This window comes from Choloepus didactylus, chromosome 18, assembly GCF_015220235.1.
Source record: "Choloepus didactylus isolate mChoDid1 chromosome 18, mChoDid1.pri, whole genome shotgun sequence".
NCBI lineage: Eukaryota > Metazoa > Chordata > Mammalia > Pilosa > Megalonychidae > Choloepus > Choloepus didactylus.
Genome location: NC_051324.1, coordinates 17,429,443 through 17,448,505, shown reverse-complemented (window position 1 = coordinate 17,448,505; position 19,063 = coordinate 17,429,443). Strand labels below are relative to the sequence as shown.

Genomic DNA, 19,063 nt, shown 5'->3' with positions numbered 1-19,063 from the left:
GCAGTGATTTCACCTTTCAAGTTGGCTTAGCTAGTTGACTCTTTAAATTTAAATGGGATGGAACTTTATTTTCTCACCACTTTGTTCAGGATATACTACAGAATTATGCTGGATTTTTAAGAGTAAGTTCAGAAGTATCCTTTTCTCCAAAGCCTGACACAATTTCAATTGCATAAAAATTATTTATAAATTTTTTGAACTCTATAAATAACTAACCATAAAACTGTCTGAGACTGGCACTTTCTGCAGGCGTATCACTGAAAAATTATCAACTTATCAATGGACATGAGTCTGGATTTTCATCTCTTCTTAAGTCTATTTATGTTCAATTGACCCATCAATTTCATCCAGGTTTTCAAGTTTATTTCAAGGTGAGGCAAGATGGTGGAGTGGTGAGGTTTGGGTTTTAGTTACTCTTCCAGGGCAGTATGTAGAAAGCCAGGAACTGCATGGCCTGGACTCCACAGAGCAATTTGACTTTGGGCATATTTTATACAACATTCACAAATGCATGGGATAGCTGACATCACTGGAATCTGTAAGTTCTCATGGCCAGGGGACCCATGCCCCTGTCTGCCAGGCACAGTCCCATAGGAGGAGGGGCCATTGGTGCTGGGAACCAGGAGGGAGATCTGTGGTTGCAGCTCTGATTGAAAACTCAGATTGCTGATCAAAACTCCAAACATAGATAGACTGAGATGAGGCACTAGAGAATCTGGGAGCAGTCAGCTCAGCAGAGAGGAGATAGGGCCAGCAAAAACAGCAAAAAAAAAAAAAAAAAAAAAAAAAACCAAAAATAAAAATAAAGATTTTTGGAGTTCCAGTGAACAGAAAACAGAGAAGGGCAGGGCTCAAACAGAATTAAGGGCATATGCAAATTCAGTGGGTGAGGACCCTTGTCTGAAGAGCTGGTTTCTCTACTTTCTTGATTGTTCCTTAATGGCCCTAATTTCCTTGACTCTTAGCATTTCAATAGCCCATTAGGTCTGCAAGGAGGGACCTTCTTTTTCTTTCTTTTTTAATCTTCTCCTTTTCTAAAACAATTACTCTAAGAAGTCCATTACAGAAAGCCTCAAAGACTTGCAATTGGGCCCAGGGAAGAGCAGAGCAAAGATAGCTCTGAGGGACAAAGCAATAAGTCTAGTGGCTGAGAAAATTCACTAAACACCATAACATCCCAAGAAAAGGGGGACACCCATTACAGTCATCTTCCCAGCAGTCTGGGAATGATCCTTCCAGGTGTAAGTGACACAGCACAGAGCTGCCCCAAACAACACAGTATGATGGGAAGTGTTTCCAGCAACACACACATTCACCACAAATCTGGCATGGAAAATAGCCTTTTGTGCACCCACAGGTAATTGTCCCAGAGCTGGAAAGGCAGAGCTGTGTGAAAAGGGGGAAATTAACATGCCCCATTCAACCATGCTTTCAGCAGGAAGGGAATTCCCCTACATGGCCCTGCAGCCTAGAATTCCCCTTGAGGGATGGTACTCACTTGTGATGTAGCACAGTCTTACCTCAGCAGAGGCCCTAGGATGGCATTGCTTGGAAGATGTATCTACTCAAAACTCACAGGGACCATACACCAATACCAAGGACTTGTGGGTCAGTAGCAGAGAAAATCTGTGGTGAGACTGAACTGTAGGATTAGACCATTGCAACAGCTTTAAATCTCCAGGAACACCTGGGAGATTTGATAATTAAAGCCACGCTCCCTTCCTAACTGCTCACACACCTCACATTCAGGGTATGCAGCACCAAATACACATGCAAACTTGGTGCACCAATAGGACCCCTACAAGACTCACACTTCCACACACCACAAAGACAAAGTCGGGGAGAATAGGCTGGAGGGGATTAGGTGTCCTGGTGGAGGCCACATGCTGGTTAGAGAAAGTGAACTCCACCAAGCTGTAGATCTGATAAATTAGAGATCAGTGTTTAAATCAGCCTACATATCCTAAAAGAACCCTATCAAGTTAAGCAAATTCCAAGAGGCCAAAAACAACAGAAAATTTTAAAGCATATAAAAAAACAGATGATATGGATAATCCAAACCCAAATACTTAAATCAAAAGATCATAGGAGACACAGTACTTGGAGCAATTAATCAAAGAACTGAAGAAAAACAAGAGGATGGCACAGGATATAAAGGACATGAGGAAGACCCTAGAAGAGCATAGGGAAGAAATTGCAAGAGCAAATAAATAGAAGATGGTCTTATGGAAATAAAAGAAAATGTTGATGAAATTAAAATGATTCTGGATACTCATAGTACAAGACTAGAGGAAGCTGAACAAAGAGTCAGTGACCTCAAGGATAACAGAGTGAAAAATGAAAGAACAAAAGAAAGAATGGGGGAAAAATTGAAAATTTCAAAATGGACCTCAGGGATATGATAGATAATATAAAACATCCAAATATAAGACTCATTGGTGTTCCAGAAGAGGAAGAGTAGAGTAAAGGTCTAGGAAGAGTATTCAAAGAAATTGTTGGGGAAAATTTCCCAAATCTTCTAAACATCATAAAAACACAAATCATAAATGTCCAGTGAACTCCAAATAGAATAAATCCAAATAAACACACTCTGAGACATATTCTGATCAGATTATCAAATAATGAAGAGAAGGAGGAAGTTCTGAAAGCAGAAGGAGAAAAGAAATCACCACTTACAAAGGATACAGTGTAAAACTAAGTAGTGACTATTAAGCAGCCACCATGGAGGTGAGAAGGCAGTGGCATGACATATTTAAAATTCTGAGAGAAAAAAATGCCAATCAAGAATTCTTTATACAGCAAAGCTTTCCTTCAAATTTGAGGGAGAGTTTAAATTTTTCACAGACACACAAATGAAGAGAGAACTTATTAATGAGAATCTTGCCCTACTTGAGATACTATAGGGAGCCCTACCAACAGAGAAACAAAGAAAGGAGAGAGAGAGATGAAGATAGGTTCAGTAGTAAAGAGATTCAGTATGGGTACATTAAAGGACATTAAGAGAGAGAGGAAAAAAATATATCTGACAAACATAAACCAAAGGATAGGATGGATGATTCAAGAAATGATTTCAGAGTAGTGATGTTGAAAGTAAACAGATAAAACTCCCCAATTAAAAGATACAGATTGGCAGAATGGATCAAAAAATATGAACCGTCAATATGTTGCATGCAAGAGGCTCATCTTAAACACAGGGACACAAAGAAATTGAAAGTGAAAGAATGGAAAGACATGTTTCATGCAAGCTACAGCCAAAAGAAAGCAGGAGTAGCAATATTAATGTCAGATAAAATAGAGTTTAAATGCAAGGATATTATGAGAGAGAAAGAAGGCCACTACATACTAATACAAGGGGCAATTCAACAAGAAGGAATAACAATCATAAATGTCTATGCACCCAATCAAGGTGCCACAAAATACATGAGAGAAACACTGGCAAAACTAAAGGAAGCAATTGATGGTTCCACAATAATTATGGGAGATTTCAGCACATCACTCTCTGCTATAGATAGATCTATAAGACAAGATGACCAATAAGGAAACTGAAAACCTAAACAATCTGATAAATGAACTGTAATTAACAGATATATAGAACATTATATCCCAAATCACCAGGATACACATTCTTCTTTAGTGCTCACAGAAATTTCTTCAGAATAGATCATATGCTGGGACATAAAACAAGCCTCAATAAACTTAAAATATTGAAATTATTCAAAGCACATTCTCTGAGAACAATGAAATACAGTTAGAAATAAATAACCATCAGAGACTTAGAAAATTCACAGAGCTGGAGGCTAAAACAACACACTCCTAAACAAACAGTGGGTTAAAGAAGAAATAGCAAGAGAAACTGCTAAATATATAGAGATGAATGAAAATGAGAACACAACATACCAGAACTTACGGGATGCAGCAAAAGTGGTATTGAGGGGGAAATTTATAGCCCTAAATGCATACACCAAAAATGAAGAAAGAGCTAGTATCAAAGAACTAATGGAGCAACTGAAGAAGCTGGAAAATTAACAGCAAACCATTCACAAACTAAGTAGAAGAAAAGAAATAACAAGGATTACAGCAGAAATAAATGACATAGAGAACAAAAAAACAATAGTATAAATAAAACCAAAAATTGGTTCTTTGAGGAAATCAACAAGATTGACAAGCCCCTAGAGAGACTGACAAAATCAAAATGAGAAAAGACCCAGATAAACAAAATAATGAATGAGAAAGGTGACATTATTGTGGATCCTGAAGAAATTTAAAAACTTATAAGAGGATACTATGAACAACCATATGCCAACAAACTGGATAATATAGAGGAAATGGACAACTTCCTGGAAACATATGGACAACCTAGACTGACCAGAGAAGAAACAGAAGGCCTCAACCAAACAGTCACAAGCAAAGACATCCAATCAGTCATCAAAAATTTTCCCACAAATAAATGCCCAGGGCCAGATGGCCTCACAGGTGAATTCTACCAAACTTTCCAAAAAGAACTGACACCAATCTTACTTAAACTCTTTCAAAACATCAAAGACAATGGAATACTACCCAACACATTTTATGAAGCTAACATCAATCTAATACCAAAACCAGGCAAAGATGCTATAAAAAAAGGGTAACTACAGGCCAATCTCCCTAATGAATATAGATGCAAAAATTCTCAACAAGACACTTGCAAGTAGAATCCAAAGACACATTTAAAAAAATCATACATCATGACCAAGTGGAGTTCATTCCAGTCATGCAAAGATGGTTCAACATAATGAAATCAATCAATGTATTACAACACATTAACAAATCAAAAGAGAAAAATCAAATCATCATCTCAATAGATGCTGAAAAAGCATTTGACAAAATCCAACATCCCTTTTTGGCAAAAACACTTCAAAAGGTAGGAATTGAAGGAAACTTCCTCAATATGATAAAGAGCATCTATGAAAAACCCACAGCCAGCAGCGTACTCAATGCTGAGAGATTGGAAACCTTCCCTCTATGATCAGGAATGAGACAAGGATAACCACTGTCACGTCTGTTATTCAATGTTGTGCTAGAAGTGCTAGCAAGGGTAATCCAGCAAGACAAAGAAATAAAAGGCATCCAAATTGGACAGGAAGAAGCAAAATTGTCATTATTTGCAGAAGACATGATCTTATGTCTGGAAAACCCTGAGAAATCGGTGATACAGCTACTAGAGCTAATAAACAGATTCTCAACAAAATACTTGTAAATCAAATCCAAAGACACTTTAAAAAAATCATACACCATGACTAAGTGGGGTTCACTCCAGGCATGCAAGGATGGTTCAACATAAGAAAATCTATGTGTTACAACACATTAACAAATAAAAAGAGAAATATCAAATGATCATCTCAATAGATGCTGAAAAAGCATCTGACAGAATTCAATATCCCTTTTTGATCAGAACACTTCAAACTGTAGGGATTGAAGGAAACTTGCCCAGTATAATACACAGTATATATGAAAAACCCACAGCCAGCATAGTGCTCAATGGTGAGAGACTGAAAGCCTTCCCTCTAATATCAGGAATGAGACAAGGATGCCCGCTGTCACCACTATTACTCAACGTTGTGCTAGAAGTGTTAGCCAGGGCAATATGGCAAGACAAAGAAATAAAAGGCATCCAAATTGGGAAGGAAGGAGTAAAACTGTCATTAATTGCAGAAGATATGATCTTATATCTGGAGAACCCTGAGAAATTGACAATACAGCTACTAGAGCTAATAAACAAATTTAGCAAAGTAGCAGAATACAAAATTAATGCACATAAGTCAGTAACATTTCTATATCCTTGAAATGAATTAAGTGAAGAGACACTCAAGAAAAAGATACCATTTTCAAAAGCAACTAAAAAATCAAGTACCTAGGAATAAACTTAACCAAAGATGTAAAAGACCTATACAAAGAAAACTACATATCTCTAGTAAAAGAAATAGAAAGTGACCTCAAAAGATGGAAAAATATTCCATGTTCATGGATAGGAAGGCTAAATGTCTATAAGATGTCAATTCTACCCAAGCTCATCTACAGATTCAATGCAATCCCAATCAAAATTCCAACACCCTACTTTGCAGACTTGGAATAGCTATTTATAAAAATTTATTTGGAAAGGGAAGGTGCTTTGAATTGCTTAAGACTAAAAAAGAAAAACGAAGTGGGAGACTTATACTCCCTGACTTTGAAGTTTACTAAAAAGCCACAGTAGTCAAAACGGCATGGTACTGGCACAAAGATAGACATATTGATCAATGGAATTGAACTGAGAATTCAGAGATAGAGCCCCAGGTCTATGGTCAACCGATCTTTCAGAAGTCCCCCAAACCCACTGAACTCGGACATAACAATCTTTTCAACAAATGGGGTTGGGAGAGTTGGATATCCATATCCAAAAGAATGAAAGAGGACCCCTACCTCACCCCCTACACAAAAATTAACTCAAAATGGATCAAAGATCTCAATATAAAACAAAGTACCATAAAACTCCTAGAAGATAATGTAGGGAAACTTCTTCAAGACCTTGTATTAGGCGGCCACTTCCTAGACTTTGCACTCAGAGCACAATCAGCAAAAGAAAAAATAGATAAAGGGGAACTCCTCAAACTTAGAAGTTTCTGTACCTCAAAGGAATTTGTCAAAAAGGTAAAGAGGCAGCCAAATCAATGGAAAAAATTTTTGGAAACCATGTATCTGACAAAAGACTGATATCTTGCATGTATAAAGAAACCCTACAACTCAATGATGATAGTACAGACAGCCCAATTATAAAATGGGCAAAAGATATGAAAAGGCAGTTCTCTGAAGAGGAAATACAAATGGCCAAGAAACACATGAAAAAATGTTCAGCTTCACTAGCTATTAGAGAGATGCAAATTAAGACCACAGTGAGATACCATCTCACACCTATTAGAATGGCTGCCATTAAAGAAACAGGAAGCTACAAATGCTGGAGAGGATGTAGAGAAATTGGAACTCTTATTCATTGTTGGTGGGACTGTATAATGGTTCAGCCACTCTGGAAGTCAGTCTTACAGTTCCTTAGAAAACTAGATATAGAGTTACCCTTCAATCCAGCCATTGCACTTCTTGGTATATACCCAGAAGATCTGAAAGCAGTGACACAAACAGATATCTGCACACCAATGTTCGAAGCAGCATTATTCACAATTGCTGAGAGATGGAAACAACCCAAATGTCCTTCAAAAATGAATGGATATATTGGAAGCAAAGTAGTTATTTTAGGTTATTTGTTTTCCTTAATCCATTGCTTTGTTTGAAATGTTGTGGGGTTTTTTTTTGGTTGTTGTTTGCCTGTTTGTTTTTAATTTTTTGATAAACAAAGTTAAAAAATTGAAAAAAAATCAGTAGAAAAATGGGAGTAAAAACTAAATGACAAATAGGGTGGGATGGGGGGATGGTTTGGGTATTCTCTTTTCACTTTTATTTTTTATTCTTATTCTGATTCTTTCTGATGTAAGGAAAATGTTCAGAAATAGATTGTGGTGATGAACGCATAACTATATGATCATACTGTGAACAGTTGATTGTATACCATGGATGACTGTATGGTTTGTGAATATAATTCAATAAAACTGAATTAAAAAAAGAAAAATGAATGGATAGGTCTTAAGATGGCTGCCGGGTGGCCAGTGCCTACCGGCTAGGGATTCTACACCAGAATCTGCGGGGTTTAGTCCTGTGTCCTGGAGGGGATTCTTCCCGTTTTGGGATTGGAGTGTGGCACTGCTTCTAGAGAGCCTGCAGAGTTCTGGGTTGTGCAGCCAAGCAGGAAAAGGTGTACTTTTCTAGAGCCACCCTCTTGCACAAGTCCTGGACCTTATGAAGAAACTGAGGGTCAGATACACTAAATGATTTCCTGATGTCACTAGTGGGTGGTGGAGTCAAGATTCCAGTTGGAGCTGTTAGATGCCAGAGCCCTTCCTCTTAATAAACTAAGAGAATATTTTGGTGAGGATGTTTCATAGAATCAACAACTGTTGAGGCTGAACCAAATCTGCAAAAAAAGAAAAGATGTGGAGTGGGCTGCTACCTCCTGGTCTAAATGAAAGTGATGTTGAGTCAAACTCTGAAGACAAAGCCATAGTAGAGAACTCTGGATTTAACTTACAGGAAGATAAAGAAGATCAGGCCACTAGAAAATTAGAAATCTCAGAGTTCCCTACAAATGAACCAAAAACTGAAACAGAGGCAAATGTAAATGCATATGAAGAGTGTCCATCTGGAATTTCATTAAATATGTGGAATAAATTTCAAGAATTGCATAAAAAACATTCAGAACAGAAAAACTCAGCCTCAAGATTCAGGAGGAAAAAAAGAAAGCGCTCCAGGAAAGATAAATTGAACAATGAAGAAGCATCTCATGGTGAACACTCACCAAATGAAATCCAGTGGAAGTAACTTACTCAGTATTTTGGAGTCAATGAAAGGTTTGACCCCGCTGTAAAAAAGAAAAAATTGAGAAGTCAGGTCTTGAAAAGAGCATAGACCAGGCTGTGGAAGAGTGGAATACTGAGAAAGCCGAAGAACTCAGCAACCAGCTAGCTACTCGAGAGCTTGGTGTAAAAATTGCCAAAGCTGTTGCCTGCCAAAATTTTGTAAAAGCCAAGAAGGCTGCTGAAAATTCACAGGTTGTTTGGAAAAAGAAGAAACTTGCATGGGGGTTTGAAGCAAAGAAGAGATGGGAAACCAAAAGCAACAGGGGATATATGTAACTTGCCAGGGCTCTTCAAGACATTTTCTAGACCCAAGTGCTAAACTTACTGAAAATACTTTGCTGCTTATGTTAAATGTCAGGAAATTGATAAACGATAAAAGAAGCATGAAATTTGGGAGTTGATTATCAAATCTTTTCAGTCTTTTTCTAAGGGGTTGATCCTAGTGAAGTGCATGAAATGGAGCATTCTGTTATTTATTTAAGAAATCTAAGCATGTATGCAAGAAAAAATGATAGGAGCTTTATTATTTACTTGTATAACTTTACAGTATAAAATCAATTTTACTTTTTATCCATTTGGTATAGCATTACCAATGAACTCCTTGTACTTTCTTATCTGTACTGGTCTAACTGTACTTATTCTAGAATTTTTGTTTTTAAGATTGTTATTTGTTTATAATGGATTAGTAATAAGTGCAAGAAAGTCTCAGTTGATACTGTTTTTACAAATGACTTTATAATCACCTTAATTTATAAAATTATTGACTCTATTAGAGGCAGTAGAATTGATATGTCATGGTCTTTTGGTAAAATCAATTGATTAATTTTCATGTAAATCCAGATAAAATATTTCAATAAAGAAAAGGACAGACTTTTATTTGGAGGGTGATTTAAATTCAGCTCTGCCTGGAAATGTCTTCCTAAATATCTCTTTCAGCTGTGTCATTCTTTAAATAAATTATGAGATGGTTCTTAGATGAGAACATGATATCACTGTATTAAGCAGACAGTTATAACTCAGGACAATTTAACTTTGCACATTCGAAGAACATGGTTTGTGTTTATTCCTCTTCCCTCTTGCCCCTTAAAAGACTGAACAGATTAATCAGGACAAAGAGAGGACTGATAGCCTGAGACGTAGTCTTCAGTAGTTGTGCATTTCAGTCCTAACTGGAAGGGACTTTGAGAAATCATAGCACAAGCCAGCAAGCAGGGTGTGATTTCTTTGGCAGTCCCGTGGTATTTTGGCAACCTCCTGGTCTTAGTGCTCAACAGAGGTGAAGAACTGCTTGTCATGGGTTTCATCAGTTCACCTTTCCCTCAGCCTTCTTCAGAGGTTCTATTGTCTAGCTAACATGAACTTTCTCTGGGTTGATAAAAAAGATTCAGGAACATATAAAATGAGTCATGATTATAATTATTACTATTTTATTATTTTGGACTTATAATAGTAATAACATACTAATTGATGGCATGTTTAATGTTTCTGTGTTCTGGAATAAGTGAATAACTGATTGCTATTTAAGAGAGCAAAACTCACATCTTGTTTCCATTTTAGTTTTGAGGAAAACCAAAATTGAGAAAATAAAATTTTACAGAATTCATCATGAAAAAAAAAAAAAATGAGTGGATAAATAAAATGTGGTATATACACACGATGGAATACTACGCAGCAGTAAGAAGGAATGATGTCATGAAATATGACAACATGGATGAAATGAAGACATAATGCTGAGAAAAATTAGCCAGGCACAAAAAGAGAAATATTATATGCTACCACTAATGTGAACATTGGAAAAATGTAAAATAAATGGTTTATAATATAGAATGTAGGGGAATTAGTGATAGAGCAATTAATCAAGGGGGTACGATAACTCAATAAGAACAGATAAGCTATTGTGGGTAAATTTAACATTCTGGGAATGCCCTGAATGACTACAGTTTGTTAATTTCTGGTGGGTATAGTAGGAACAAGTTCATAGAAATGTATATTAGGTTATTTTCTTGGGGTAGAGTAGGAACATGTTGAAAGTAAAGTAGTTATATTAGGTTAGTTGCCTTTTTCTTACTCCCTTGTTATGGTTTGTTTGAAATGATTTTTACTCTATTTATATATAGTTTATAGTTAATTAAAAAAAATGAAAAAATTTGCAGAGCCACCCTGAGGAGCTGGTGGAGAATGCAGGGGTATTGGGCTTCCCCACCTCAATGGTTGCTGATGTGCTCACAGACATAGGGGACTGGTGGTTTGATGGGCTGAGCCCTCTACGATGGGACTTGCCCTTGGGAAGACTGTTGCTGCAAAGGAGAGGCTAGGCCTGCCTATAATTGTGCTTAAGAGTCTCCTCCTGAATGCCTCTTTGTTGCTCAGATATGGCCCTCTCTCTCTAGCTAAGCCAACTTGTCAGATGAAATCCCTGCCCTCTCCCCTATGTGGGATCTGACACCCAGGGGAGTACATCTCCCTGGCAATGTGGAATATAACTCCCCCTGGAAAATTTAGACCTGGCATCATGGGATGGAGAACATCTTCTTGACCAAAACAGGGATGTGAAAAGAAAGGAAATAAACTTCAGTGGCTGAGAGATTACAAAAAAGCCAAGAGGTCACTCTGATTGGCACTTTTACAAACAATATAGACAACCTTTTTAGGTTCTAATGAATTGGAATAGCTAGCAGTGGATACCTGAAACTACCAAACTGCAGCCCAGAACTTCTGAATCCTGAAGATGATTGTATAGAGATGTGGTTTATGAGGGGTGACAATATGATTGGGAAAGCCATATGGACCACACACCCCTGTCCAGTGTATGGATGGATGAATAGAAAAATGGGGGCAAAAAAAAAAAACACACCCAGTGTTCTTTTTTACTTGATTTGTTCTTTTTCACTTTAATTTTTATTCTTATTATTTTTGTGTGGGTGGTAATGAGAATGTTCAAAAATTAATTTTGGTGATGAACTCACAACTATATAATGGTACTATAAACAATTGAATGTATGCTTTGTATGACTGCATGGTATGTGAATATAACTCAATAAAATTGAATTTTAAAAAAAAGAGTGACTTGGGTTAATTCTTTCCCCACCATTCAGTGCAGTTCTGTTATTCATTTGAAATGTAGTTAAGTTTTTTGGTAGTGTACCTTGATCCTTGACTTCCTCTGGTTGGAGTCTCACCATCCATTGTGCCCCAGTCTATATCCTTCTTGTTCTCCAATGAAGCTTAAAGTTACCTTCTCATGAAGAATTTGAGAAATAATCTACACTAAAGTGAGAATGATCATGAATGCATACATTTTCTACTTTTCAAGGGGTGACTAGTGCTACACATGAAATTATAATTCTAGCATAGACCTTTTGTAATTCATTAAAATAGGTGACATTTCACATAACAGGGACCAAAAAGGTATTTTTGATGGATTGGGAGGATTTTCTAGTTCAGTCCAAGATATAGGCAGTGAATTTTTCTTGGAGAAAATCCCAATACGCCTGGACCACTTCCTTTCCACCTTCCCAGAAACTGCTCCCAAGGGAATGCATAGAGCATAAGACAATTATTAAGTTCCCATTTCTCACAAGGCACCCAAGAGGGCTCACACTGTGGCCACTTAGGAAACAAATAGGGCAAGTCTCCTTATAACTCAGGGCTAGAGACACTAAGGATTATGCCAGAGGTCCAGATGTTAATGAACAGAAAACTCCCTATCTTCAGCACTGCTGCATTTGGGTTGTAGGAAAGACTTGCTGCATCAGAGGCTAAAAAACCAACCATGAACCTATTGAGTTCTTTGCTCCAGGGAAGGATGGCCTCTGAATATTCAGGTAGCTTTTTCATGTTAATTTCCAATGATGTAGGAGACTGAACAAGAAGCAATAGGACATAAGAGACAGTGGCTGAGATGTTCACAGACAGGGAGGTAAGTTTTATGTTTGTGAAGGGATTCAAGTTCTGAGCTCTCTCTGCTCTTAACAGCAAACACAACCAAGCATGTCCTAGGAGGTGAAAGGAATATGCAGGTAAATGAAGCAAGGTCTCCATCTCCAAAGAGTGCAAGTCAAGTAAGGTAAACATTTGACAGTGAAAGTAAAACAAAATCTTGACACTTGAACTGTGTGGGTGGAAGGAAGCCTTCCCAACCATAAGGTGAGAGATTTCCTGGCAGTCTATGGGGTACAGAATAAGGAGTACAAAAATTAGGTGAGTGGAGGTGAGTGGACAAAGGAGGTTCCCTGTAGGCTTTTATGGCCAGGGAAGGCTCCACAGACAAGGAGGGATTTTAGGACAGCTGGGGATTTCAGTCTCTAGCCACACTGAGTAGACTCAGAATGCTGGGCATTTGGAAAAGGGATTTGTGCTTTGACTGATAAATTCCTTCTAGCAGAACTGCTGCTTTGCATCAGGAAGTCACAGGTTTTGGGGAAAAGAGAACATCTGCTAATCTCTTGCTCTAAATCATGCATTCTTTGTTAGTCTACCATACCAAGCTGCAGACAGTACATTGTTCTAGGCGTCTAAGAAGATAGGGTCAAATGGAAGGCAACACAGAAATTTTGGGAAACTAGTTTTTTATAAGATCCTTTGCATTTCTTTAAATTTCATGGGCCTCAGTTTCCTGACTGTAACACAGTGGGGTTGTTTTGTGCATCTGCCAGTGTCCACTCTACACCTTTGTCATTCAGGCATCATATGCTTATGGAACAACTCTTTTGTGCCAAGCATTATCTTAGGTACCAGGAAATCACAGTGGGGAACAGAACCACAGGGGGCTGATTTCTTGAAGATTTCAGTCCGGTGGTGTACCTGACTTAAAAAAGTAGCATAAATTATATGGGTATTGAAATAGGGGGATAAAGGTTAATATTGGAATACCTAGCAAAGTACAGAAAACCCTAGAAGGTGTCTTTTGGAATATTTATGCTGAGACTTAAAGGATGAATAGGATTTAAATGAATATGGAGTGATTGGTGGTGGAGAGAGAGTGCTCAAGGCAGAGGGGAGAGCAAGTGAGAAGGTTCAGAGGTGAGGATTGAGCAGTGGGGGGAGGCCGTGTGTGATGGAGAGATGATGGTGTTGATATGAACAGGTCACAGGGAGAGCACCAGGGTCAGGCTGGGCATTGGTGGAGGGACTCATGGGACATGGGATAGGGTCTGTTGGACCATGAGAGGGAGACCCATTGCCCCAGATCAGAAGGGACAAGCAGCTGGCCAGATGTAGCTATTTGGGTCCAAATGTTTGCTTCACACCACCATTCTCCCTTCCAAAATACACAATGGATTTGTAGTCATAAGGGTAAAGATCAACTCCAGATCCTGCTACTTATCAGTTTGTGACCCTGGGGCAAGTCTTTCAGCCTCTTTGAGCCTCAGTTTCATCATTTATGACAGGCCAATAGCAACAACTACTTCCAGTGAGGGGGTTTAGGAGATGGTGATGGAAGGTCCTGGGTCAGGACCCTGGAAGGGACCCACTGAATTTGAGTTCCCTTCCCTTTAATGCCATCCTACCCTCACCCCTTGCACTCCCCTTCTCAGCAATGAGGCTCTGTCACAAATAAACTCACTTCGATTAACTTTACACAAGATGCCCCTTTCCTTAGGGTGGGGGTCTTTCCCTGAGCATGTACTCTCAGGTATGGCAAAGCCAGGGATCCTGCCCAATTCACCCAGCCCCACCTCATCCAGGGGTCGGATGCAATCCCCAGAGACCTCCATCCAGCTGTGAGGGGTCCAGGCCCCTCTCCCATCGGCTCCTGGAGCCCTGCTCTCCCTTCCTCCCTGCTCTGTTCCTGTCTTTTGCTCACAGTGACATGCTCCTGTAGGTTGTCTTTTCAGTTTCTTGATAATGCCTTTGGCATATTGGATGACATATTTGTTGGAATTTTTCTCTACAATTGTTTCTCTGTAGTGACTTCTTTTCAGATGGGAAACTTGAATTTTCAGGGCTTTTATTTTAATGTAATTTGGTTGAGATATATTCACATACTAGATAATCACCCAAAGTGTACAATCAGTGGTTCATGGTATTATAATATAGTTGTGCATTCATCACCACTATCAATTTTTAAACATTTTAATTACTCCAAAAAATAAGAATAAAAATAGAAACTAAATAAAAAAAGAACACCCCAAACCTGCCATACCTCATCCCCCCACCAATATATATTTATTGCCTTCATTTTCTTACTCTTCTTTCCATACACTGGATAAAAGGAATGTGAGCCACAAGGTTTTCAATCACACAATCAAACTATAAAAGCTATATAGCTATACAGTCATCTTCAAGAATCAAGGATACTAGATTACAGTTCAACAGTTTCAGGTATTTCCTTCTAGCTATTTTAATGCACTAGAAACTAAAAAGGGATATCTGTAAGATATATCTTATGAAAAACCTCCAGAATGACCTCTCGACTATTTGAAATCTCCCAGCCACAAAACTTTATTTTCTTTCATTTCTATTCCCACTTTTGATCCAAGAAGGCTTTCTCAATCTCAGGATGCTGGGTCCAGGCTCATCCCCAGGAGTCATGTACCACGTAGCTGGAGATTTACACCCCTTCAGGACTTTTTTCTTGTGACATTTCTGTGTAGATCCAACAGTTTCCCCATTAGTTACTATTCATGTTAGAATGATTCAAATTTTTCTAGAGCAGAGATTTAGCAAGAATATCCTTTGGCTGGTTGTGGTAGAAAGTAGGGAAAAATTTGGAAAACTTGCCTAGATTTTCAGCTCAAGGACTCCCTCGCCTGAGAGACGGAGGCTTCTTTAATATCTACAGCTTTGGTTTCCTGTACAATTTTCACATTTTTTTCTCATGATCTTCTCTTGTGCTTAGTGTACTGTATTGTTACTAAGACTTTTCTACCTCACTCATCACTCCGGGTAAGGCCCTCTTTATAGGCATGAATATTAGTTAAGTTTTGTGGATTCTGGAAATTGACTACCGTTCTTTGGTTTCTGGTAATTTACCACCACTTACCTAACTTGATTCATGGCTGTAGTTTCCCACACTGGTTATGTTCACCTGGAGTTTTTTCTTCTCTTCATTGACAAGGTTTTTAGAGTTGTGGGATACCTCTCTCTCCATTTCATTGAAAGTATAAAATTTTTTGCTTAAATCTTACTATTTTCAAGGCACTGTTGAAAGTACTACGCAAAAGACAAAAATATAAAAGACTATCTGGGTTTTTTCATAGGGCCACAAAAATATTCAATTCAAGTGCTGAAAGAGTAAAACTCATAGACGATTTATAAGCAAAATGTTGTGGAAGTTAATTCTAAGGACAACATTTTTGTGTAGAAGGACCAGTGAAATTTTATGTGGTAGGTGACGTTAGTAAATGCATGGCATCTTGCCAGTCAGAGATGGAAAGAAATACCATCGAAAGTTGTCTTCTTCACTTGGGGGAATACTTACTTCCTCCTCCTGATGTTTCTTTCCATGTGAAGAGTTTATCCATCAGATGAATATCCCTGGCCCCACTCCACTGCTTTTGTGTAGCTCAACCCTGGAGGACTTACCTGATTACTGAATTTTGGTCGTCAGCTTCTCCTTTTTCTTCAGGAATTGGATCATTTTCAGAAAACACACTTTCTGCTATTTTCCTCCAAGTTACATGTTTTATAGGGGCAGCTCTTCTCCTGTGAGAGATCTATGATTATCCAGCTGAGCCTGGAAAGGAAGATATATTTCATTATGGAAAAGTAGACATAAAAAGAACTCACTTAGTGGACACAGCTAAGACACATTCTACAGCCTAGTCTTTTTCAGTAATACAGGTGATTTTCTTTTCTCCACCTGATTGCTTAACCCCTGTGCCTAATTCTAAGTTGGTTCCACACATGGAGGGAACAGAAATTTTTAGGTATCATGCCTACTCAAGCATTGACATCAGTGACCTGCTCAAGTATCTGTAAAACTATCCCTATGTAGGCCCTCAGTTCCCTACTTAGGTCCTCAGTTCCCTAATTCAGCTCTCAGTTCCCTGTCCAACTTCATCTCAGCCTCCAATCCCTTCTCCCTGCTCAAAGCTCCTTTTCCCCATCTCTTAACCTGTCCTTGTCTTCTGACCTCCTCCTCTGGGCTCAAGAGGTGTCTCTAAACATATTGTCCACATCCACCTGGTGAAACCCTGAGATACTCCTATGGCCCAGAAAGCCTTCCTCTCCTGCCATCTTCTGGTTTGTGTCAGAAATGAATGTGTGTGTGTGTGTGTGTGTGTGTGTGTGTGTCTATGTGTGAGAGAAAGAGAGAGAGAGAGAGAGAGACTAAATATTTTGATTTCTTCTATGTAGTTTCCCTGATGTCTTGAAGAGTAACATGTACACAGTGGGCCTTTATGAAATAGCTGTTAGACTGTTGAGTTGGTTTTTGGCAGAATGGATAATGTGAACTTGTGTCTTTGGAATATTGATTTTGCTTTCCTGGGCACAATGGATCAGAACAGATATTGTCTGTGGTCTGAGAGGTGTTTGGAGGCACCTGAATTTGGGAAGGACTCCAAATCACCAATTTTATAGGATTTTAATATGGGAAGTCCATCCCATTAGATTAAAAAATCTGAGCTTAAGGATTTCCACTATCCTGCATACCTTGCACTGTACTGGTTGCAGCTTGGTACTTACACAACCTGTAGAATGAATGAGTGAATGAATGAATGAATGAATGAATAGAGGAAATTATCTTGAATCCACTGAGAGTACAACTGCAGAAAAAGAAACTACAACTAAAGAAATTGTGGACAGAAAGGAGTACAGAGAAACCAAACAAGCAAACTATTTTAGTTTTCTTAAGGTTTGTCTCCCACACTTCCTAGCATTGTGTATTTAGGAGGATTTGATAAATATACATGGTGCATATAGTGGATGGTCCATAGAAATACATTAACACCATTCTTTATTCCTCTTCTCTAGAGTTTGCAGAATGGCATGTTCCCAATTGTCTAGAGTGAAATAGCTTAGAGAATTTTATTGTGTCTTACTCAAGGTCTGTCTCTCTGACCTTGGGCTCATGGCAGGAGGGAACCAGACCAGCATCTTCAAGTTCCTCCTCTGGGGACTCTCAGCATGGCCAGAGAAGCAGCACATCTTCTTCCTGCTGTTCCCGTGGATGTACGTGGTCACTGTGACTGGGAACCTGCTCATTGTCCTGGTCATTGACACCGACAGGGTTCTCCACACACCCATGTACTTCTTCCTCACCAGCCTGTCCTGTGCAGACATCCTGTTCACTTCCACCACTGTGCCCAAGGCCCTGGTGAACCTCCAGACCACGAGCAGGTCCATTTCCTACACAGGATGCCTGACTCAGCTATACTTCTTCCTGAACTTTGGGGACATGGACATCTTTCTCCTGGCCACCATGACCTATGACTGCTACATGGCCATCTGCCACCCTCTCCACTACATGGTGGTCATGAGCCCCCAGTGCTGCATCCTCATGGTCACTGCCTGCTGGACACTTACCCACACCTTCCTCATATTCCAGCATTCCTTCTGCTCAGAGAAGATCATTCCTGACTTCTTCTGTGATCTGGGCCCGCTGATAAAGGTGTCCTTCTCTGACACCCAGGTCAATGAACTTATCCTCCTCTTTGTGGGAGGAGCAGTTATTTTAAGCCCCTTTATGCTTATCTTGGTGTCTTATATCCACATTGTTTCAGCCATCTTCTGTGTCCCCTCTGCCCAGGGAAGGTGCAAGGCCTTTTCCACTTGTGGTTCCCACCTCACTGTTTTTTCCTTGTTCTTTGGAAGAGTGATCAGGGTTTATCTGTGCCTCTCTTCAACTTCCTCCAGCTCATTAGAGGAGGACACAGCAGCTGCTGTCATGTACACTGTGGTGACTCCCCTGCTGAACCCCTTCATTTACAGCCTATGGAACAAGGACATGCAGAATGCACTGGGGAGACTTCTCAGGGGCAAAATCTCCTTCTTGCAGGGCCACTGATGTCAGCAGAGAAAATGCAAGTGTGCTCCTTTCCCTCCAGTGAGGGACTTACAGACATTTCCACCTCGAGGGTCTCATTCTGAATTTCAAATGTGCCTTATCACTAGTTCCCTCCCTGAATCCCCACCAGGAGTTTGGTACTGTCAGGAGAAACAAGATTTTGTATTGTGCTTAAAGTTAATCTGAGTAACCTACTCATTTATCAGTTTTACTTATTAAATACCTTTTGTAAAAAAGGAATGTCTTTTGCAGTGTTCATCATGCTAATAATCTATATAACCTTTAGAGTATTTTTTAAACTTAGACAAGTGAGGTTATGGAAAGTGGCATAATGATCAAAATGTTAGTGAGGGCTAAGAGTTTAATTTTTTTCTACCAAAAATATATGTTGAAATCCTTACCCCCAGTATCTCACAGTATGACTCTATTTTGAAATACAGTAATGAAAATGGAATTAGTTAAGATGAGGCCACACTGGATTAGTTTGGGGCTTACTCAATATGAACCAGTCCCCATGAGAAGAGGAAAACTTGGACACATAGATGGACACATGGGAGAATGCCATGTGACAGATGAGGCAGAGATTGTTGTGTTGCAGCAGTAAACCAAGAAATGCTAAGAATTGCTGCCA

The 19,063-nt window shown here is 39.0% G+C and overlaps 1 protein-coding gene and 1 pseudogene across 1 annotated transcript; both read left to right on the top strand.

Moving 5' to 3' along the window:
* Nucleotides 1–8,055: 8,055 nt before the first annotated feature.
* Nucleotides 8,056–8,756, top strand: LOC119514977 (annotated as a pseudogene).
* Nucleotides 8,757–17,496: 8,740 nt separating this feature from the next.
* On the top strand, nucleotides 17,497–18,432 carry LOC119514639 (olfactory receptor 1P1-like). Its single transcript, XM_037810453.1, has one exon. The coding sequence runs from the start codon at nucleotides 17,497–17,499 to the stop codon at nucleotides 18,430–18,432; it is 936 nt and encodes a 311-aa protein (XP_037666381.1).
* The last annotated feature ends 631 nt before the right edge of the window (nucleotides 18,433–19,063 follow it).

Bases quoted from the DNA above. Each gene is read 5' to 3' on its own strand.
- LOC119514639 (XM_037810453.1), top strand. From the start codon at position 17,497: ATGGCAGGAGGGAACCAGACCAGCATCTTCAAGTTCCTCCTCTGGGGA.